The 24,834-nt window shown below is 29.9% G+C and overlaps 1 protein-coding gene across 4 annotated transcripts in view; it reads left to right on the top strand.

The window, feature by feature from the left end:
- Positions 1–20,919, top strand: part of LOC142328443 (transmembrane channel-like protein 5) — a 66,869-nt gene extending 45,950 nt beyond the window's left edge. For all 4 annotated transcript variants that reach the window (XM_075372210.1, XM_075372209.1, XM_075372208.1 and 1 more), the window contains 6 exons: positions 3,772–3,889; positions 9,424–9,533; positions 9,698–9,857; positions 13,034–13,164; positions 15,409–15,567; positions 19,591–20,919. In XM_075372210.1, coding sequence (XP_075228325.1) covers positions 3,772–3,889; positions 9,424–9,533; positions 9,698–9,857; positions 13,034–13,164; positions 15,409–15,567; positions 19,591–19,756 — 844 coding nt within the window. In that variant the 3' untranslated portion in view covers positions 19,757–20,919. The remainder of the gene's footprint in view (positions 1–3,771; positions 3,890–9,423; positions 9,534–9,697; positions 9,858–13,033; positions 13,165–15,408; positions 15,568–19,590) is intronic.
- Positions 20,920–24,834: the final 3,915 nt, after the last annotated feature.

Raw genomic sequence — 24,834 nt, 5'->3', positions numbered from 1 at the left:
CTCCTTGTAATTTCGTCTGCTTGCATAATATTTGCTGTGAGAGTGTCATGTTCGAATATGTATACAATACATTTGAATATGTCGTGCTCTCAGCAGTATAAAAGAGGTGTTAGAGATTTCAGAACGTCTGTTTAGTTTTAAATGCGAAGCGTGCATCTGGCTCCTTTATTTAAGTTTTTAAAAGTGTAGTTTTATTGAAAATAATAATAATTGAGGTTCTGTATTTTAGTATGGGGATAAACAGTGTAGCTGTTTTCTTTTTTCAGTTAAATTCTTATGCAAAATGGATAAATTTGTGAAAAAACAAACTGAGCCATCTGCACTCAATGAATTAATTGGTAAAAAGGCAGATTATACAATGACAGTTATTTAAAATTATGGTTTTACCTCATTGGATGGAAATCCATACTGCGGTAGTTTGCTTTCAAGTTCTCTCCAATGTAAGCATGAAGCCATCAAAATTAATTCGATTGGAAACTAAACATCCAGATCATAAAAGCAAACCCGTGGAATTTTTCGACAAAAAATTACATACTTTGAGAAATCAACCAGCTTCTATTTGTAAATCAAGCTATGCTGATAAATGTACACTTGAAGCATCTTATCTCATAGCATTAAGAATAGCTAAGATGTCCAAACCCCATACAATCGCAGAAAACCTCATATTTCCTGCTGCAATTGATATGGTCAGTGTTTTAATAGGTGGGGAAGAAGCAAAAAATTGAAAAAAATTCTGCTTTCTAATGACACATTATCAAGGCAAATCGATGACATGACTGCCATTGTTCATGATCAGATAATTCAGCAAATGAGTTCAAGCAAATTTTTTAGTATTCAGTTTGATGAATCAACAGATATGGCAAACATTTCTCTATTCTTATGTTTGTAAGATGTAAATGCAATAGGGACAGATCAGTCAAAGAAAATATGTCATTTTGCAAATTAATACCTGGTCATGCAACAGGATAATCTCTTTTTAATGTTTTTTAATAAAAACTGTATCATAGATTGGACAAAATGTATTGCAGTATGTAGTGATGGTGCAAAGGTGATAACATGAAAGAACAGGGTGGGGGGAAATTATTAACTGGGTTATTGGAATTGTGAGATGAATTAATATTTTTCCAGGATAAACAAGTGCTCTTCAAAATGTTTTTATAGAATAATGAGTACATGTTGCTGTTGGCTTACTTAGCTGATGTATTGTCGCATTTATATGACTTGATTGTGAATTTATAAGGACATGATAAAAACATTTTATTAATGACAGAGATGAAGTTCATGCTCTCATTAAGAAGCTTGATATCTGGATTATTTGCCTTCAGAGCAAAAGGTTTGATATACTCATTTCCATTAATATTGAAAAAAATTTGGATGATTAAGACAGACACTGTTATTCACCACAGTTTGGATAATGAAGATGCGTTTGCGTGAACAAAAAATTTAGTTGGTGGAGTATTTTCCTGAAGGTAAAAATTATTTCTTTAAGAGACGGGTACTATATCCATTTAGTAAAAATGTTGTAGCTGCTAAGTTACCAGTTGAGATTCACAACAAGCTCATTGAAATGTCTGCTGATAGAATGTTACAACTATAATTCACATCTGAACAGAAACACTGAAAATAATTAATCTCTTTCACCACTTCGTACCTCTGTGTAAACGTTTTTTGATCTATGGTGGTGCTAAAGACAATATAGGAATTGTCTTTTATCATTTGAAAACATTTTGCTTTTGTGCATTTCTAACATAGCTCCATGCATGGAGAAACGTTTAATTGAAAAACAAACACAATCATCTTATTAATTTAATTTCTTTATGTGTATTTAAAAATATAAGTAAAATGTTTATAATAAGTGATTTTTTCTCATAAAATGATTTTGTTGTAGGCTAATTTCACTACTCCCAGCTTGAGAAACGCTGTTCTAGAATGTGTTAAACAAAATAACTGTTTTCCCTACTGTGTGAAACACTGGTGAATTAAAAAAAAAATGAAATAGTTCTTTCTAGGTAAATTGGTTAAAAAATGTACATACATTATTAATGTACATATACATTAGAAAGAAATGTCTTATGTAGATTTTTGGACTGTTTTATATATTATAATGCATATTTTTCTAATATAGTATGAATGTTAACCAAAACAAAAGTTCCTGAAATCTATATTATAAACTGGTCCCTATCTGTAGATAAATAGGTATCTATTATAAATAGATAATGCAAGTTGCACTTCTTGTTATAAGTCAGCCTAGTGAAGATGGTAAATTTTACTAGCAAATTTTAATTTGTATTTATTGATTTTGTATTGGTATATTAACCCAAAATAGATATTTCTTACTGCAATAATGTGTAATAAACATTGTCTATGAAAATTAATCTCCAACATTAGATTGTTTAAAAATCAAACCTTAAAGAAAACGAGGTGCGACGATAAAGTAATGAGACTGATGTGAAAAAAAATGTTCCTTACCGTTTTAGTCATGTTTAGTGTTGCCTCCTTCAAAGTAGTTCCCCTCTGATTGCACACACTTATTCCAGCGTTTGAAAATGGTGTCCCTTGACCGCCATTTTGACTCTTAGAAATAGAAAAAAGTCGCACGGAGCGATATCTGGTGAATAAGGTGCTGTGGTAGTACTGAAATTTGTTTTGAGTTTAAAAATTGCTGTACTGACAGAGCAGTATGGGATGGCGAATTATCGTGATGCAGAATCCAATTATCAGCAATGTCGGCACGAACACGAAGAACTCATTTATGAAGTCTTTCTAAAATTTCTTTGTAGAAATATTGGTTAACTGTTTGTCCAGGAGGCACCGACTCTTTATGAACAATTCCCTTGGAATCGAAGAAGCACACAAGCATGCATTTCACTTTTGACTTTGACATGCGAGCGTTTTTTGGTCTGGGTGATCCCTCTGAGCACCATTGCGAACTTTGGCGTTTTGTCTCTGGATCTATTGAAAAAACCAACCTTCATCACCAGTGATAACGCGGCTCAACAAATCTGGATTGATTTCTGTTTGCTCTAACAGATCGGCTGCTACATTTTTCCGTGTTTCTCGCTGTTGTTGTGTGAGATTTTTGGGGACCATTTTTGCACAAATCTTTCTCATACCAAGATCTTCAGTTAATATTAGACGAACCGTTTCTCGATTGATGTTGAGTTCTTCTGCAATCATTTTCACGGATAATCTTCGATCAGATCGTACGATTTTACACACCCTGGTCAAGTTGACATCTGTCCGTGAGGTTGATGGTCGTCCACTGCGGTCTTCATCTTCAACATTCGTTCTGCCTTCACTAAAAATTTTATGCCACTGAAAAGTTTGAGCTCTTGACATAACCTCCTCTCTAAAAGCCTTCTGAAGCTTATCATAAGTTGTCGTCGCATTTTCACCCAATTTAACGCAAAAATAAATGGCATACCGTTGCGCTATATTTTGCGGTTTCATTATTGTGACGAGAGACACAAACACGTGTTCACTTATTACAGCACAACTCACGACTGAGCAGTTGCATCAATGTGCCGCTTGGACTAGAAGTAGTTTATAGACCAAGGTCAAAGATGGTGTGCCTATGCAAGCTGCAGGATTGCCACATCTTGCAAAGAAAAATCAGTCTCATTACTTTATTGTCGCACCTCGTATGTAATATTTTCTATTTTAAATTAAAATAAACGTATTAAATAAGTACCTTTAAAAAGGCTTAAAATATTGAATAAAATAATTAAAATTTTATTAACAGCAATTAATATCAATTTTTTAACTTTTCAGATTTGAGAAGTACGATACTAAAACATCACTTTATATAACAATGTTGAGAACTTATGTTTTAGAGTGCTTAATTGTAGGTGTAATGGTTGTTTTAAGGCTCCAGAAAGACAATTCAGAGGTACAATAGTGTTTAATATTAGTCAAAGTATCAAAGTATTTAAGGATTAAAGAAAAAATAATGAATTCTCTTTGTAGATAGAACCATGCTTCTGTAGTTTTTTAAAATGTTGTTTTTTTACAGAAGTGATTACATTTTTTCCATTCTTCAAGAGTTCTACTCTAGTAGACTTTCAGTACATTATTTGCAGGCTTAGAAACTGACCAGTCGTAACACATTTGTATAAAAAATAACACTGTTAAAAAATTTGTTCTTAACAGATTCATTCAAAAGAGTTTTCCAAGTGTTACATTAATTCTTATGTTAGCAGTCATTGGCATGAACTTTTTCATTATTGTAGTATTATATTCTATTAACTTATCCATATCACATCACTATATACCATATTTATTCACATAAGTCCTGCCACTGCATAAGACCTACAGGCTACTTTTAAGATTAATGAGAATGAAAAAAAAACTTTAGAATTTATACTCATTTACACCTAGATACCTCAGTAAATGGATGATTTGATATTAGTAAAAAATAAACAACACTCAGTTTCACAGATTTTATTAATCTATATTATTGTATAAAGAGGAAGAGGGTTTTCTTTTGTTTGGGATAAACAAAAAGACAAAAGACTACCTGATCAATCGCAATTAAAATTTTACCCATGTTCTTGGCATAACAGAAGGTTTTTAGATATATTTCATCTCGAAAAGTTTTGAAAAAAAATGTATATATATCTTTTGTTCTTTTATGTCTTCATATATGTGTAGTAGTAGAAATTTTGAATGTCTATCACTGTATGAGCTGAGTTTGAACTGAATGATTATGAATATATAAAAACCAATTTCCAGATTTTTTGAAATTCCGAGTTTCAAGGGTTAAAATGTAAAATGGATTTTTGAATTGTTTTTGAAACTCTGGTTTTTTTCTAGGTGGATTTCATAAGAAAGCTACCTGTTGTAATGTTTACTATGATTTGACTTCTGGAAAATTTTGACATATCTTTGCATTTCACATTCCCCAGACCCCAAAACCATTGTCAGTTCAAAGGTTTGTATATATATTTCACTTTCTTGTAGACACGATAACTGCCATAATTTTTCGCCAATCACTTTCAAATTGATATATAAAATATAACGACTAAAGATCTTGGTCAAGTTCGTTAATGGGCAGAATCGGACCATAGGGGTGAAAATGGGAACCTTTTTTGAAAAAGCAAAATATCGCTATAACTTTGTTATTAAGTAAAATATCAAATTTGTTAAAAGTTCCTACTATTCTTTAGATAAGTGCCGAAAAATTATCTACATAAAATTTTTGGATATCACCAACCATCGGCCCAGGGGATGGAAAAAATGGGGGTTTCAAAGACAAAAAAAAATTGTCCTCTAAACATTACCTAAAACCTTTGTCTGAAACAATATTGGATATGACCAACCCTTACAGCAAGAGACGACCAAAACCAAAAAAGAACAGTAAAAACGAAATATTGCTATAACTTTCTTATTAAGTAAAATATCAAATTCGTTTAAAGTTTCCTACTATTCTTTGGATAAGGGCCAAGGAGTGGAAAAAATGGGCTTTCAAGGATAGAAAAAATCATAGCTCCCTTAATAAGGACAGGAATCATAAGGAAGTCTTGATGAATTTAGCAGTAGCTTGTAGTCTAATGAGAAAACATGGTGTCTATATAACATTGAAAGTAATGTTTGATATGAGCGTGTACAATCTGAGTTTACGTACTCCTATTTTTCTCTAGTGAAATTTACCTCTGCCTTCCGGCATGCCGAAAGAAATTTTTTTTTAATTTCTGTGTAACAAATGAAGAAATCAATCTGATTTTTTGTGAGTGTAATCTTGACTGTAGTAAAAAGATATTCAGTAGATTTGGGCTTCCAAATATTCTTCAGATAAGTATTTAAAGACCATTTTTGGCTTTTTTTTAATTATGATTTTTTTAAGGGATGCAAAGGTATACAGCGCTGTGGCTCTGCAATCACAACCATTGCCACCGTTACTGTATGTGCGACTAGCTAGCTGCACTTGCCTCTGGTTACTTGATAAAAAAACCAGCCAATCTTTTTATTTTATATTATAATCTGATTTATATAGTTATATAGCACAGGCAAAGCTGCAATGGGAAGCTAATGTTACAAATAGATAAATAATTATTTACGACTTAAACTTTCCAGTTAGTCACATTTGTCTTCACTTTTATATTCATTTTCAGATCCAGAATCGGTCTTCATCCTCATTGTTTTTTTCAGAAGTTGTCATCTGCTGTCTCATCCATATTTTTTGAAATTGAATACTTTTTAAAGCTTTTAATCACTAGGTATAAAGATATATTTTCCCATGCAGTAAATATCCATTCACAGACCAATGAGAGAGATGGTCTTTAATTTGTTCAGTGAGTATAAATGAATGAATGATCTTTGTTTGCCATCCAAGAAGAATAAAATTCTTTCAATTTGTCTTTAAAAGGGCTTATTAATACATATATTTATGGGTTAAAGGAGAGAAGTTAAACCTCCTGGAGTAATTACTAATTCAGAATTATTTTTTGATATTGAATTTTTCACATTTCAGTTTTCCCAAAACCTATCAACAACAAGCATAGATTTTACCTTTCACAAGCTTTTGGGTCTACGAAACCAAACCAATTTCAATAATTCATCCATTAATTGAGTATCCATCCATCCATTTTTCATTATATCAAACAGTTATCCCCTTTGGGAAATTTTCTTTCGGCAAAGTCTTGTCTTTCACTTGAAAATAGAAAAAGGTGGAAGTTGTGTTTCATCTGCTGAAATTGTAAGCATAACTGTATACGTTTGATTTTTCACAACTACCAGTTTGAATAGGAACACTTCTTTTACCATTCAAACTTATAGTTGCATTCTGTGGCATTTTAAAATATACAGGTGTTTGATCAGCATTACCCATTTGTGATAGTTTGAAGTTGAATTTTTTGCTCAAGCCAAATAACATATCGCTGAAATTCTATAAATTTTCTTTTGTATGCATCTGATAAACAGTGGTTCATCTTCTTTTAGTCAAACGATATCTATACATAAATTTTTGAAACCAAACTCTGCTAGCTGTAAAATTCTCAATATTACCTGTTAAAGCTATTTGTTTCGCCTTTACAACGCGCATCTCTTTAGAAACTGCGAAACACTTTTACTATTTTTCTTTAATAAACAAGGATAGTTCTTACTCTAATTCAAGGAATTTTCTAGATTTTGGTCAACAAAATGATTGTCTTTTTGAAGAAGCACAAGCAATAATACCTTTTTCTTTCACCAGTCTCAAACACACGACTCATTGGTGTCATACATTTTACTAGTTGTTGGGTTACTGATAATTTGAGGTTCTAACAACTTTTAATTTTTTGGCAATGTAAATGCTTGATTGAAAATATAATTTTTAAAAGATATTTTAAAAAAAGAAAGAAAAATGTGACATGTTTAAAAGTTTGAAATTAACGGAGTACTGAAAGGTAAATGAAAAGTATGAAGAAAGTTCACTTGAAATGAATAAAACTAAGAACTGAAATATGCTTTATTTCTAGAAACTCGTTTCATTCTGCATATTTTGTTTCAGAATAAAGCACTAATAATAGAGATGTAAGAGTATTTACCCTTGTTTGTACCTGTGGCAGAGGTGGGTATTATAATAGAATTCACCTTTGTTTACATGCTGTACCTGTTTTTTTATTACCTTCCATAGTCAAAGTTGTATATGACACTGGCTTGCAAAATAATAATTGAATATAATACATCATTCATGCAGTAATAATCATTAAATCATTGTAACAATTCAAATAAGACCCGCACTTTGAAATTTTAAATAGGAAATCATGAAACTGCTGCTGGGCTTATGTGAATAAATATGGCGATTTTGGGTGTAATTCTGTGTTGTTGAGAATAATTTGTTTTATAGTCCACCCGCAAACTCTTTATCTAGGTTTTCTTTATCTTTTGTCTAGGTTGTTGTGGTTTGATCTTTATCTAGATTATGAGTGCTGATTGAACAGTCAGCATATTAATTTCTTTTGATTGTAGTGAAATGCTACTAAATATAAAGTACTTAGTTTAAAAAAAAAAGGTATGTGATGTGAATTCAGTACATATATAATTGGTAACAGTGGTAATGATGATAGTACATATCTAATTTGGTAAGAGAAGTTAATTTATTTTTCTTTGCTTAATAATATTTAAAATGTATGCTGCAACTGAGAATTCTGTCAGCTGCAAACTATACTCAGTAATAGAATTTCTGTAAGAGAGAAATTTTAAAGGGCTTAAAGCACACATTAGCTTTAACACACATAGAAAATGATATTGGTGTCAAGTACCTCCAATGTCCATGATGAAAAAAGTAACTGGGCAATTATGAACGATGAACTAATCAAAAGATTGATAAATTAAATTCATTAATAAATAAGATTCATAAATGTACTGTTTTGAGCTTTCTTATTTGTTTTCTGAGATTCCTGTCACATTACTTCTTGAATTGACCACAGAAAGAAATGCAGTACTTTGAATATTGTAGTGTTATAATGTCCCTTAAGTGCAGACAACTCTGAATGTAATTTTATTAATCATGGCCCGTTCGTATTGATAGGTAATTTATTTATATAATAGTTTCCACTTACCAACAATCTTTAATAGTATGTTCGAGTGCTTTCAGATTATTAAATCCATCCTCAGGAACATTGATGTGTTAATAATTATTTACTACACATATCATTAATTATATAAACTTAAATTAAAAAAAAAAAAACAAAAGAACAAAAACTGTAAATATAACAAGGTCTCAATTGTTATGAATAACTATTGAGACCTTCACACTGACATGACAGATAACGTTTACATTATTTTACCTTTTGACAATCAGTTGTTATATTTATTTATTTTTATTTTTTTTTAAATTTAAGTTAGTATAAAAATGATATGTGAAGTAAATAGTTATAATTATAACACATCAAGTTTCCTGAAGATAGATTGCCAATCCAAAGCACTTGAACATACTATTAAAGATTTTTGGTAAGTGGAAACTATTGTATAAATAAACACTGAATCTATTGATGATGAGTTCATAAACTTGTTATCTATTATGACAAGAGTTGTATTTTTTTTGGTACTATGTTGTAGTACAGGAATCAGTTATAGTTTTATTTTTTAAGTAAATAAATAATATTTACTTTTTTAATTAATGTAGATAGAGTAATTATTGTTTTGAATAACCTTAGGAAAGATTTACTAGTTATATTATAGTCTTGCAAGGTAGTATGAAAAAACTATGACTATATCTAGACTGCAGAATGATACCTACAGGAAGAACTTTGTACAAAGACTGAACTAATATATAACATGACTGTTTTACCAATTGCTTTGTTTTAACTTAAATTCTTATCTAGATATTTTTCACAGGGTAGCACTTATAATTTTTATTTTATTTTTTAGCATTTTGTTAAGTACTGTTAAAAACCTTTTTTAATTTTAAAATTAGTTGTTTATTTTTGCTTTATTTATTAGTGTTGGGAAACTTCGCTTGGACAGGAAGTTTATAGGTTAGTTGTTATGGATTTTCTCCTCTCAGGTCTTGCTGTTACTTTAAGTGAATTCTTTCGAAATGGACTGAAAAGGTATGACTGTTATTTTATTGTATTTTTACTGCTGTTAAAGATAATTTTGTCTTAATAAAAAATAGTTCTTTATTAACGTAATTTCTTTGTTTTGTTATATTATGAATTGAAATCTTTTAAATGTTTAATTTTTTTTTCCTTTAAATATATTTTGTTTCTTTTAGGATATTATTGAAAGAGTTTGAAACTTCAGAATTTGATATATCAAGAAACACATTAAATTTAATTTACAATCAGAGTTTATTTTGGGTCGGATTTTTTTTCAGCCCATTGCTTTCCTTAGTTGTCATTATAAAAATGTTCTTCACATTTTATTTGAAAAAGGTCAGTTACTTATTTAAATAATGTAATTGTTAATGATTATTGCATGCATTGTGTACATAATTATAAAAATAGTACTAAAATTACTTACATGTTTACTATGTAATTTGTTTTATTTTGTAAACAAACTGTTCTCTAAAATAGTAGATTGTTGTTGAATCAGGAGTAGATTTTATAATTATATCTATTTTCTTAGTGGATTCTATTCTTTTAATTTTATATGGAATAATTTATTTAATAATAATGATAAAATATGTTTAATTTTTTAATAAATCAACTTAAAAACCTTGGAAAGTAAAAATATAATACTTTTAGAATTTCACATCAGATAAAAATTTAGCAGCTTGCTAATCAATCCTTAATTTGCAGCCAGTTTCAAGATATTGAAATTCAAAGAATTGAAAAAGTATTTTAAAATTTTTATTTTGCATTTAGAAACACATTTTTCCCTCAGTGTTGATAAGGTGTGTGTTTGGGTCGGGTTTTTGAAGGATCTCTGTCCAATCATTCACCCTCGTCAAACAGATTATGAACATAAATATTTCTGAAAATCTAATTTTAACCTAACTCAAAAAATAATGTTACCCAGTGGCAGTCTCTGAAGAATAATTTAAAGCATCAGACTTACTAAAGTTTTTATAAATTTCACCCTAATATGTAGTGTACTGAGGATAATTATATAACATTTTTGTGTAAAGATAACCTTTCTTAAATTGTTTTATCTTTGGTTTGTATATTAAAATTTGTTATGGTTGTCGTGTTTCACCTGACAACCATTTGTTTCATGCGAGTTGTCATGTGATTTCATCTGTTTTTTTGTTAATAGATATTTGTAAGTCCACCAGATGAATATCCTCTAGTATATTCTTTTTCTCACATAAATATGTGCAGAAATGTATATATATATATATGCTGATGCTATAAAATAATTTTGTTTAATATCGTGAATTTTATGATAGCTGCTACTTACAATATGATATTAAAATTAGTCACAATGATATTAAAATTAAATGACAGTATGACCATACAGAGTGAAAATGAAAAGAAAATAGAATTAAATGAGGATTGGAGGCAATAAACCAATGATTGTCTATACTAAAAGAAGAATTGAAGAAGTAAAACAATGCAAGTACTTAAGTACAAACTTAATAGAAAAAAGTGAATATCAAAGCTAATGTAGTTTTTAATAGAAATAAACAGATATATAATAAGATGGTATTAGAGGAATATTATGTAATACCTGAGAGAGAATCTTATAAATTGTTAAGCTTGGAGTGTTCTTCAATATGGATATGGAACTTGGACACTAGGAAAAAGTAAAACTGGAGGCACTGGAAGTGTGGGTAAAGAGGGGGTTGGAGAAAATTAAATGGACAAATTGAGTGAAAAGTGAAGAAATAATGAGAACAAGAATGGAAACTTAACCAGACAATTTAAAAAATTAAAACTAATTAACTGGGACATACCATGAGAGGAGAAGGACTAACTTAAGCTAGAAGATGCAAACAAGAGTATTGCTCAGGGCAGATAATCCATGTGATAATGAATTATATTGTTAAATCCTAATAATTAGAAAAATTCTTATTTAAATACAAAATATATTGATAAGACAGGTTTTGTTTGATATGTTAGAAATATTATACCAATCATTCTAAATTTTTTTTATCACAAATAAAATAGATCTAAAAAAAGAAGTTATTAAATAAAACGACACCAAAAAGTAAAAATTATTATTTTTTTAATTCTTTAAATGTTGAATTTTGAAAGTTGGTAAAAAGTTAAAAACCAGCTTATTGGTTGTTAATTTGGCATCAACTTTAAAAAGTGACAACTTAAAGTAGAATTATTGATATTGTTATTTTTTACCTTCTTTCATTTGATTTTTTTTTTTTAAATTGTGAATGAAATAATATGAAAAAAGCTGCCTAGAAAAAATGCAAAATATAAGAAACCTGCATCTTGATGAAAATAAAAAAAGGAATGCAAAAACTCATGTAGAGACCAAATCAAGTATTAGCTAAGGCTCTGGATTCTGGATTGGGGAGTAAGCATATATTTTTTTAATATAAGGTTTTCAGCTAGCTGATGGTCTTGAAAATCTTCATAAAAGTACTTTGTGTAATAATAAAATACAATCATAAATTACTATTATCACAATAATGGCATGTTATCCGTACACCAGTCCAGTGTGAATGCTAAGTACATTGTCGAAAAAAAAAAAAAAAATAGTGAAAATCATCTTTAAATTGTAATATGAGCAACGTATTTTTCTCATTTAAAAAATCTTCTAGGTAATTTGTGTGGAAAATCATCAAGGACTACTAAAAACTCTTACCCTATATAATAAAAAAGGAAGTGGTCCATTGGGTAAAGAGTAAGTCTCAGACATATCTTTAAAAAAACATATGTTTCAAATTGAGAACATTTTTGAATATAATTTTTATGTTGTAAAATTGTTTCATAGGCAGACTCTAAACTTAGGTTATTGACAGATAGTCTTAGTGAGAAGAATAATTATTATAATGCTGGAGCTGAGTTTCATTTATGAGGTTGTAAAATGTAGTTTTATTCCATTTTAAGTGAGTATAAATTGAAAATTAACTAAAAAAAAATGTTTCCCATTGTAATTAATTAAGAAGGAATGCATTTTTTTTTGTCCTGAGCAAGAAAGTGCTTCTTACAATGTGCTAGTTCTAATGTAAAATAACAATGCTATAGAAAGTTAAATGCCAATGACTGAAACCATGTTTCTGTAAATCACTAAAAATAAACAACACTGCAGTTTTAATCTGGAAATGAGCATTCATTTACTTTTACCATTTAGAATGGCTAATGATCATAGAATCTACATAAGGTTAAAAAAGCACCTGATATAATAATGTTAAAAAATATATGTGTATATAAAATAAGGTAAATATTTGAAATGAGTAATTTCAAATTCAAATAATGATTAATAATAATTAAGCGTGAAGAAAATAATTATTAAGTTAGCATATACTAGAATAATAAAGTTGCTAGAAAGTCAGGATTATGATTAATGAGAAGTAATAATTCTTGCAATTTTAATCTTAAAAATGATGACATGACCTGTGCCTGACTTATGTTAAACTAAAATATGGACATGATAGTTATTACTGGTTCTTATTGTTATTTTACAAATATTATTTCTTTTGTTACAGTTAAGTCTTCTTTATAACTTTGTCCCATCAAAATGCAATTGGAGAGCAGCTCAGACACAAACATTATTTCTTGTGTTGTCATTTATTTCACTTTTAGTAATTCTTATAACTAATGGCTACATTATTACATCGTAAGTTTTTCATTTTATATTTTTATTGCTTTATCAAATAAATATATGTAAGTAAAACATTTAGTATTGATGAAAATAGTAATGTAACAATTTACGATGAACAACAAAATGAAAGGATTTTTTCATATTAGTGAACTAAAAGGATTTTTAATATTTTAGCTAAAAGGATAATCTGTATAAATAGAAAATTTATTTATGTTCAAGGGTAGTTTTGACAGAAATGAATTTTTCCATCTTAGATAAAACCTCTTAATCTCAGTCCCAAAAAAGTCATTCAGTAGTTCCTAAACCAGCTCTGTGCAATTTCTTTGACCTTGTCAGTATTGTTGAACTTTTGTCCCTTTAAAATTCAGTTAGTGGTCCAAACAATTGATAATCAGGTAGATTGAAATTGATGCTGTATGGAAAGTTAAAGAGGCAGTATGAAAATAGGCACTACCTTGAAAGAATAGATTTGAATCTTTAGATTCACTAATATTGATCCAAAGATTTTTTTAGCAATTTTTAAAGAAAGATGAAACCAGTAAGTAAGGAATCCATTTCTGCAGTGGATTGCCAGCTTCACTTTTTCATTCATCCGCCACAATACTGTGATTTTGGTTTTTTCCACCATTAGAACACAAAACACAATCATGATTGATTTTACCTTCTTTCTTTTTCCTGTTTAGCCTCCGGTAACTACCGTTTAGATAATTCTTCAGAGGATGAATGAGGATGATATGTATGAGTGTAAATGAATGTCTTGTACAGTCTCAGTTCGACCATTCCTGAGATGTGTGGTTAATTGAAACCCAACCACCAAAGAACACCAGTATCCATGATCTATTATTCAAATCCCTGTAAAAATAACTGGCTTTACTAGTACTTGAACGCTGGAACTCTCGACTTCCAAATCAGCTGATTTGGGAAGACGCGTTCACTACTAGACCAACTTGGTGGATTGATTGATTTTACCTGGTGAAGAAGTAAAGTAAGTTTCTTTACTAGGAGTAGAAGGGTCACTTTTTCCATTTTTTACTTTAATTCAAGAAAGTAAAACAAGAAAAGTAAAACAAGAAAGTAAAGCAATAAAATAATGGATCCAAGTCTGCTTTCACACCTAAATAGAGTTAAAAAAAGTCACATGTAAACAATGGGTTAAAATTTGTGTTTCCTGTGGAGGCACATTAAACAAGTTGAATCACAGGTGATGTTTATGGGCAAGGTACCCTTATATCCCTTTTTTGTTTTTTGGATGTTATGTGTAACATTTCCTCAATGCTTGTAATACAAATTTCTAATTTCTGTTAAGATTAGGTTATGGTTATTTGTTGATTAAGGCAAACAATTTTTGATAATGGTTAACTTATGTTATTGGTCATTGTACACTCTCTCTTCCAGTTAAAAACTTATTCCCAAAATGTATAATTTTTGTAAAAATTTGAGAAGGCTTAATTTTTTTCTGAGAATTATAATTATCCATTTTATAATGTTATTTGGCACTTCTTAACTTGACATTGTAGTGTTCATAAAGTCATAGAAGGGTAATATAAACTTGATTTGTTAGTTTAAACATGTCATAACAATTATGGTATCATAGATATATTACTATAAGAAAGAAAGGAATAAAAACTGTTGTTTAATTTACTACATCATACCTTTGTTTTACTATAGGGATTTTAGAACTTTCTTATTTATCTTTCAGTATTCACCTTCATAAAATCTCAGTAGTTGACTATTTTAGTCTACATACTATTTGTTATTTTATTTTAAAGCGAAATTGTAATATTATATTCTTATTTAACTTGGTGATGATCAGTTTTTAAATAAGAATCGTGTAATTTTTGTTATTTTGTAATATCAATATGATGAATTTTTTTGTAGTGAACATTTTTGTTTTTATAATGAAATTATATATTAAACCAATTTTCAGCATAACACTTACTGATATCTAAGCATTTTGAGAAAAGGAGAGAAGCTTGACAACCCCCTTATTGAATAACTGCCATCTGTTTCTTCAAGTCAGTGACAGTTTGGTGAACATTGATATCAGTATGCATGCCTTTACTGCTCAAAGAGTACTTTAATATCAGGAAAATCAGATGGTATAAGATTCAGACTGCTTGCTTATTTTAGTATACTTTTAATGTTAATATTTGAATTTAGAATAAAAATGTTATTTTAAAAATGTAAAATAATCAATAAAGTGTTAACTGGCTGTGAAACAGGGTCATTTTTGTTTTTATTTTATGGCATATTTTCCAGATTACATACATCTGATTGTGGTCCATTTAAAGGTGCTAACTATATGTATGAGAAAATATTAGAAGAAGTATTTCATGTTCAGCAAGGAAATGCATTTTGGTCTTTTATTATGTTTCTGAGAAAACCTGGATTTGTTGCTGGACTGTTACTTTCAATGTGGTAGATATCTGATGGTTGTTTTATTCTTTTTTTTTAATTTAATTTAGTTATTATTTTTCCATGATCTACAGAACATATTATTTATTATATTGTATGATTATAGTATTGAATATAATACTATATTCAATACTTTTTTCATAACTGATCAAAAAAAATCATAACTGATATATATAATATGAAATGATGTTCCTATTCATAATAAAATTCATCTGTTAAAGTTGCTTTCTCTGAGAGTAATGTTATTACAATTAGTTACACTATATAACCAGTCCCTTTGATGAACAAAATTAAGTATCACTATGGTTGATAACATCTGCTGAGTATATCAGCCTGAATGTTAACTCCATTTTGGTATGCTTACTGTACTGATATGCACCCATGACTTGCCCCAGTAAAGAAGGCAATAAAAAACCACTTTACTTGTCAGTTTCTCTAGTAATGTGGCTTGAGATGCTTACTTTTCTTAAGGATTATTTTTTCGTTTTTGGGGATCAATCTTCTATAACCATTAGTGTTACGGCATTTAATATATGTACATACACACAAATGTTATTTCTAATTTATGATTACTAATAGTTGATAAGTTAAGAATTGTATGTATGTTAGAATTATATTGTCATGTGGTTCACAACTCGATCAGGATATTGAGAGATTGACAATTTAGAATTTTATATAATTACAGTTTATTGGTTTAAAATGTTCATAATTACAACCAGACAAATTAGTAATAATAATAACAACAATGGTGATAAATACAATAATAATAATAACTGACAATAATATAACAGTTCATAAAAAATAGTAAATACACAAATATTAATATAGTAATTACAACCACAATAATAATCAGGATAACAGTACTAATAGTAGTAGTAAACGATATAATATTACATGTCGATATGTAATACAGTACGACATAATATGTAACATAATCAAAATAGTAAATATACATAAATACAGAGCATAATACGTAACGTAATGAAAAAAAGTATAACAATCAAAATATTACACATCAAATAGTGATAAATGTCAATAGTAAATAATCAATACAGATACACACAAGACAGTTGAAAATAAATAATCGTTCAGAATTTATTCCAGGTAGATAAATAGAAAACTAGAATTCAGACCCATTAACAAAAGAAACTGCTAGTCTTAAGCCTTTTTAACCACCAATATTATATTAAAAAACAATCGTATAAAGTTCACTTGCAAATGCCTTTGCTGTCTACCCTAACAGTTTATGAATAAAGTTTATTGCATTATTTCTTTCACTTATACACATACAGTTTTACTGTAACTTATAATAGTATTTCTTGTTTACTGGAATTACTCGTAGTGTCATCTTACTCATATCAAACTGGGTCCAAGATTCTCCTCACTGGACTGACGTCTTGCACTTTCATTTCACAGACTGAGACCTGTGACTGTCCTTGCTGGACTGGTTTGCAGAACTCCGCTGAACCCACACAACTCGACACCCACACACGACTTGCAGCCTCTCCTCACTGAACTTCTTGCAGAACTGCTCTTGCGGGACTGATGTCATAATGTCTCGCAGACTGGTTCTAGTAGAACTGATTTTTAGCTGTTCTTTCAGAGCTGTTTATACGTCTAGCCTCTTTACCTGCCGGACCGGACCCAACTTGTAACATGAGAATGATGGCTTTCGTTCCCAGGAATTCCATAACCAGCTCTGGTAGCTTTCCTCATTGTAGAAATATTTGTTCATTGTGTGTCAGTGAGCAGTCTAACAAAAGACGACCATTAAACAGACCTATCTTTACAAAAAGGGTTCTCTCTTTTTTCCCTTTCTGGATTCCTCCAATTATACTATTACTTTTATAATAATCCATTACTCAGGTCCGCTATACCAGTCTTGTTACAGTATGATAAACATTTGTTATGATAGCAAGGGATACTCCCTATATATGCAAAAAAATAACAGTTCAAAAACTGAAGAGTAAGAAGGTAAAAAATTGCAATGGTCAAAGATGCATTTAACGTACTAGTATTGATCACTGAATTTACAGTACTGGACAGTATTTCCATTTCATTTGGCTAGAGCATACATTTATTTCCTCATGCCCTTAATAATCTTTCTTCATAAAAGAAATAATGAATATTGTATTCAAGACTAACAGGTTTTATTCAGGGTAAATATTTTTATTTATATGTGATATGAAAGTATCTGTATCCCGTAGCTTTCCATTGAAACCTTAGATTTTTTAATTTATTACTGATTTCCTGTTAATATGATTTAAAATTCAAAACTTTTGTTTAATTGTTAGGTCTTTTTCTTCAGATTTAAAATAAACATTGAAAATTTGCTATTGGTTATTCATGTTCAGTACTTACACATTTTCTTCAGTCAATAGGTTCTGGATGCCAATACCATAGCATAGAAATAAATGTTTTGATTATGATAATGTTTATAATAAAATTATTGTGATAATTTAACAAATTTAATTGTAAATGTTGACTGTTTCCACGATCAGGTAATCTAGGTAACAAAGTAGTACCCACAATTTTGCAGCCCTCATATTGTCACTCTTCCCCTCCTTAGACTTAACATTAATTTCATAATTTTCTATAATTCTCGATCCCAAATATTGGTAAATTTATTATTTGTATTTTATTAATGTCATATATTACTGCTTGCATTAAGAGAGATTAGAAAACGTAGTTTTTAATGAAAAGCTCAAAAACTGAGGTTGTTTTTTAGCCACTAGATAGGAAAAAATTTCCAAGACAGGTAGATCTGTAGGGACAGGAAACAAAAATTCCAAGATAGTGAGGCATAAGATAGATTGGTTCTCACCAATCTGTAAAAATACCAAGGATGTAGCACCTCTAAAAGTCTTGTGTTATTAACATAATTCAGTGAACACAGAATTATAATTTAGAGGAGGGAATAACAAAATATTAAATGTTTAATTTATTGTGTCAGTTATAATAAAATATTAAAAATAATTAAAACAGCCATATTACTTTGTCAAAGGTTTACTTATAATTCAATTAAATTATCACCACTGTATCACAAGAATGCCATCAAACACCAACTTTTCGAGAATTTAATGGCCCTTTGTGATAGATGAGAGGTTTTTCGTAGCCTCATTTTCTATTTTCTTGGATGTTAATGTATCCAGAAAATCTTTCTGGATAACTGTAAGTATAGTTTATCTGAATAAAAAACATGTTTAAAACATGCACTCAGTCTTGAATGGGACATTTGAATAGCACTGAAATGATCTGTTAAAGTAAAGTTTTCCAAATTGTTGCATGACTTGAATTTAAAAGGTTTATTTGAATTTTTTTCTAGCTTAGTGAACAACTCTTACTGAAATGCTAGTCTAATATCTCATGACTTTCCTAGAGAACATAAACGGGCAAGTGTCATGCAAACTGTCATACTGATTGAGAATGCTATGTTTATAATCAGTTAAATTTCCTGTTTTCTGAAATTTAGCCACTAAACAAAATAAGAATTTGTGTTGCACTGCGCTTCTGGGAAAATTAGCCTTAAAACATTCTTACATTTAGAATAATACTTAATGATTAAATAATGTTCCACAATAAATATACACTGGATTTATAAAAATGTCATACTTGTGTTACTGTGAAACTACTGAAACTGATAGGAGGGATAATGAGTCACATGAATTAGCATTTTGATCTTGTCTAGTACAGTTTTAACAAAACATCTGCCTCACTAGGAACCCTGTAACAATAAATTTACAAGTGTAGGTTTGGCACCTGTTTTGGCTTGCATGACCTTATGTTATCTTTATGATATTTATCTTTACTTTATGGTATCTTCTACTTTTGATACTCTTTAATTGTTGATCCTTTTCTTTAAGCCTAATTACTTTGTATGACCTTAACAACTAGTAGTGCAAGGAATGTGCATGTTGTGAGTACATACATGTGGGTTAAATGATTGTCTGACCAGGTTGATTTTCTCTCTTTATTTTTACTTTTGTTTTAGTTATTAAATTTGATCACTTATTGTATCTTTTGCAGTGGTGGTGTATACTATCTTCGAGCTAAATCAGTTGCACAGAAAAAGATGGTAAAAATTCTCAGAGAAATGCTTGTTACAGAGGCCAAGGATAAAGAATATTTGTTGAAGCAAATTTCTTTTCTTACAGGAGGACGTAAATCTCGCCCTCACTCTGAAATTGACTAATCAACACAATACGGCAAAAATTTTGTCCATAACATTTAGCTATGAGAAAGATACAAGATTATTTTTTTTCTAATTGAACAAATTTTATATGCTTTTACTTGAACCAAATTGTTTTAAGATTCTTCATGAAGGTAGCTTTAATCAGTGACCAGTTGCATTGATTTGTTGTCATTTCCAATTTGAAGAAACAGTATCAGTAATTTTTGGTGCAATCATAGCATATCAATAAAATTCTTTTGTATTGATGAAAGCTACTTACGTGTAGCCAAAAATGTTTTGATTTTAGTAAAATACTTCAATTTGGTTCAATTCAGTTTAAAAATAGATATTGTATGTAGAAAAAATATTTATTTATTTTAAGTAGTAAATGAGCAAAATATGTATTACTTATGATCTCAAGAAATTCATAATTTCAAGAATAATAATGTTTACTTATTGCATCACATATCTGATAGAATCTTAGAAAAATCTGAAATTTTGTTTGTTTGAGAAAACCCTATGATTAGCTATTTTCATATAATTCGCAATTTTATTAATTATTTATAACTATTAATGATTAATTAATGGATCTTTGATTGATGTGTATGACATCATTTGCTTTTTGCATCCTCTAGTAGTTTGGCATTAGGAAGGGCATCAGTTTTTTTATGTTTAGCTCAGGAAAACTTAGGGGAAAACTAGGCTGCAAAAAAGTATTATAAAGAAAAGTGCAAGAACAATAAATAATAAATACATAAATATGAAGACGGTAAAACATTTATTTATTTTTTTTGTACTTTGGGATTATTTATTTCCAGATATCAAAGTGGCATAGAAATATGAAATAACAACTATATAATTATAAATACTTTGTTGCATGTAAAATCTGTTTTATATAAAACTTATTGATGGATATACACTTATAAATTATATTAATTACACTGATCAACAATGATTTTGTTAAATAAGAGTGAATAACTGATTCTTATAGTATTTTTCATGCTAATTTCAAGTATTAAATCAGAATTCTACCAGGCTTAATTGTTTTGTAACTACCATTCTTATTTTCAGGTAGTATCATGTATCTACTCCATAAACATAGCATTTTATGAATGTATTTTATTATATTATTTATCAACTAAATAGTTTTGTTTATTTATTACAGTCCCTTAATTGTAGTCATATTGATTTGTTAGATATTAGTCATCATCTTTATTATTTACACACTAATTAAAATGAACAAGAATGCGACTCTTTCTTCCTATTTTCATCTTACTATAAACAAACATATCCACTCATTAGTTATTTCTGTTGTTATTATATTTACTAGACTATATATTATGTATATATAAAATACTATATATTATATTTGCAGACTAGAGAAATGCTAATGCTCATTAAAGTGCAAGTTCTCGTGTGTGTAACATTTAATTTTGTAGCTGGCTTTCATATTTATAGGTATATGTTGTTCAGTAAAGTGTGTATGTTTATTAGATTAGTGTGTTTATAAAGTATTTCTTTTTAAACAATATTAGTTATTGTAATGTATTAATGCCTCACAGTTGTATTAATCAACCAAACAGTTTCTGCTACATCTGTGGGGAGGTAACATTGAAGTCTCAGAAAAGAAATATAACTCCACAGATACAAAAGTTGTATGAAGTTGAATGTAAATTTGGTGATCAGGACAAATAGATGTACTGAACCCTACTTAATTAATTAGTCAAAATTAAATGATCTGGTTTGTGATCTAAATTTATCAAAGAATCGAGCAGAACTACTGGCATCAAGACTGAAAGGATGGCATCTTTTACAACCAAATACTAAAATTCCTTTCTGTAACAGGCAGTCAGAATTTGAACATTTCTTTTCTCAGTATGAAAACTTAGTATACTGTAATGATGTGGGCTTTTACTGGAACCTTTGGGACATATTCACCATCCTGATGAATGGCTACTTTTTATTGACTCATCAAAGCTTAGTTTAAAAGCTGTTCTACTTTACATTGGAAATAAATACCCATCAATACCATTAGCATATGCTGTTTACATGAAGGATTCTTATGAATATATGAAATTTGTATTGAGCAAGATTCAGTATGAGAAATATCTGTGGAGATCTGAAAGTAATAGCACTTTTACTTGGACTGCATCTTGGATACACTAAGTTCTGTTGCTTTTTGTGCAAGTGGGACAGCAGGAATAGGAAAAACCATTACATAAAAGAACAGTGGCCAAAGAGAGAGGTACTGACTGTAGGAGAGAAGAATGATGTTTGTCAGGCATTAGTAAAACTAGAAAAATCTTCTGCCACTACACATTAAGCTAGGTTTATTCAAAAATTCTGTTAAAGCAATGGATTGTAATGTTGCAGGGTTTCAGTTTCTAAAAAACAAATTCCTTAATATAAGCAATGCTAAAATAAAGTAACGTATATTTGTTGGACCACAAATAAGAAAACTAATGAGTAATCCAGCATTTGAAGAATATTTGAATGACTTGGAGGTTGCTGCATGGAAATCATTTCAAAATGTGGTAAACAATTTCCTTGGAACCCGTAAGCCCAGTAACTATAACTTGATAGTGAGTGAGTTCCTTCAAAACTACATAAAACTGGGGTGTAACATGTCACTCAAAATCCATTTCTTACATTCACATTTGGATTTTTTTGCTAATAATCTCAGCGCTACTAGTGATGAACATGGAGAACACTTTCACCAGGAGATATCTACAATGGTAACATAATACCAAGGAAAATGGAACCCAAAAATGTTAGCTGACTACATTTGCTATCTAAAGAGGGATCTATCTGCAAAAAATTACAGCAGAAAATCCAAAAGAAATAGATTTTAGGTGAGTACAAAATGCATGTAATATATTGTCATATTATGTTCACCACACATTTTTTATTTCAAAAGAAATGTCAATTACAAAAAACTGAACCCAATAGAAAAAATCTGTTAACATATATGAAATCAACATAAAAAAAGAATTGGCCATTAACTCTCATTTAACAAACAAAAAATTAAATTTTGTTGACCAGTGTTATTAGTTGATATAAAAATGTGCATACTGTATACATAATATTGTTATTTTCAAAGTTGTATAAGATTTAAATATATATTTGGTTAATGAACTATTTAAAATATGAAATAAGTGAACATAAAATGTACAAATATGGAAATGTTTGGTGCATTAACTTATAACATGAAAACATTACAAAATCTAGACTTATAAATTTTATTATGTATATTTGAATACATAAATGCACATGTGTATATTTACAGTATGTATATGCACACATACATATGAATACATACAATGTATGTATTCACACATACATTGTACAGAGAGATCTAAAAGTTGTGAACATCGAAGTAATAAAAAAAAAGAAAAAGACATTAATAAGATCAATTTTTTCACAACATATACTCAAAATGGCTGCCTCATTCAGTAATGCATGTGTAAACTCCTTTCAATCATGTTTGAGGCACCTTTGTGGAGCACATGTATACTGATGATGTTAATTTCCATTGTTATGTTCATCTTTAGTTTTTCTAGTGTGTGTGTGTGTGTGTGTGTGTGTGTGTGTGTGTGTGTGTGTGTGTGTGTGTGTGTGTGTGTGTGTGTGTGTGTGTGTGTGTGTGTGTGTGTGTGTGTGTGTGTGTGTGTGTGTGTGTGTGTGTGTGTGTGTGTGTGTGTGTGTGTGTGTGTGTGTGTGTGTGTGTGTGTGTGTGTGTGTGTGTGTGTGTGTGTGTGTGTGTGTGTGGCCTGTTTTTATAGACCTTTACTTTAAGATAACCCCACAGGAAGAAATCTGTGGATGTCAAATCAGATGAATGTGGGGCCATAATCCTTTAGAGATGATACGCTTGCCAAAAATTTCATGCAAGAAATGCATGGTTTCATTAGATGTGTGACATGTGGCACTGTCTTGCTGAAATCACATAGCCACTAAGATGAAACCATGGCTATGTGATTTATGGCTTGATATTGATGACTTTCTCATCAATTCTTCATTGATGAGAAAACACACTTCATTGTGTTTTCTCATCAATTCTTCATTGATGAGAAAACACACTTCATTGTGTTTTCTCATCAATGAAGAAAACACAGTCAAGCTCTGCAATCCCATGGTTGTCAACAAATGACAGAAACCATGTACATGCTTTTCTTTATCCAGCTCCTTCAATTCCTGAACACTGTGAACCTGATTTGCACGAAAGTGTAACCGCTTCATCACTCTCTGAGCACTTCCATATGAAATTTTAGAGTGCGCTGATAGTTTCCTCAAGCTTTTTGAAGGCAAACACTGTATCATATTCTTAACCTCAGTCAGTTTAGCATCAATCAAAATGGTTAGGTTCTCTTCTCATCCGCATTCTTTAAAACGGGTGATTAATCTCGTTACAGTTGAATTGTTAGGCACTGCCACATCTGGAGATTTCTCATGAAATTCATCTACAACAAGTGCATAAGAACAACTGGAAAAATAATGTTCAACAATGAAAACTTGTTGCTCTAGGGAAAATGATATGTTTACCAAGCAATAAACAAAGCAGTACTGCAATCATCGTGTGATTGATACATATCACAATGACATCTAGGTTTGTTGTTGTTAATACCATGATGCTATCTTGCAGTAGCCGATAGAACGTTTTAAAATACACTACTGTTTATAAACACTTTAATTTTGATGTGTGCAACTTTTTCATCTCTTTGTATAATAAGATTAAAAAATTTCCTGCTAAGATTAAAATTTTCCTGCTGTGGTTGCTTCCTTGATATTAAGCTTTGCATAACCTACAATGCTAATAGGCTCACCATTGTATGTAAACCCTTTTTTTTAGGATGTACTTGTCCTTTGTTGAACACCTGGTTCATACTTTCTAGAAAGTTAGTTGATTATTGGCTGCACCTTGAGGGGATTGCCTTTCATCTATTAACAGCCCCTCTTGTAAAATAGTCCCTCATTAGAAATATACTGCACGTTAATGAGATTTTTGCCTCTATGTGGGCAAAATTATGCTAGCTAACTTCTTTCTTGAAGATCAACACATAATTCCAACCTGCCTTTTAGTTGGCAGAATTTATGAATCA

Source organism: Lycorma delicatula, chromosome 7 (genome assembly GCF_047948215.1).
Source record: "Lycorma delicatula isolate Av1 chromosome 7, ASM4794821v1, whole genome shotgun sequence".
Lineage (NCBI taxonomy): Eukaryota > Metazoa > Arthropoda > Insecta > Hemiptera > Fulgoridae > Lycorma > Lycorma delicatula.
Note: the sequence above shows the minus strand (reverse complement) of the source record. Positions and strands in the feature narration are given on the sequence as shown.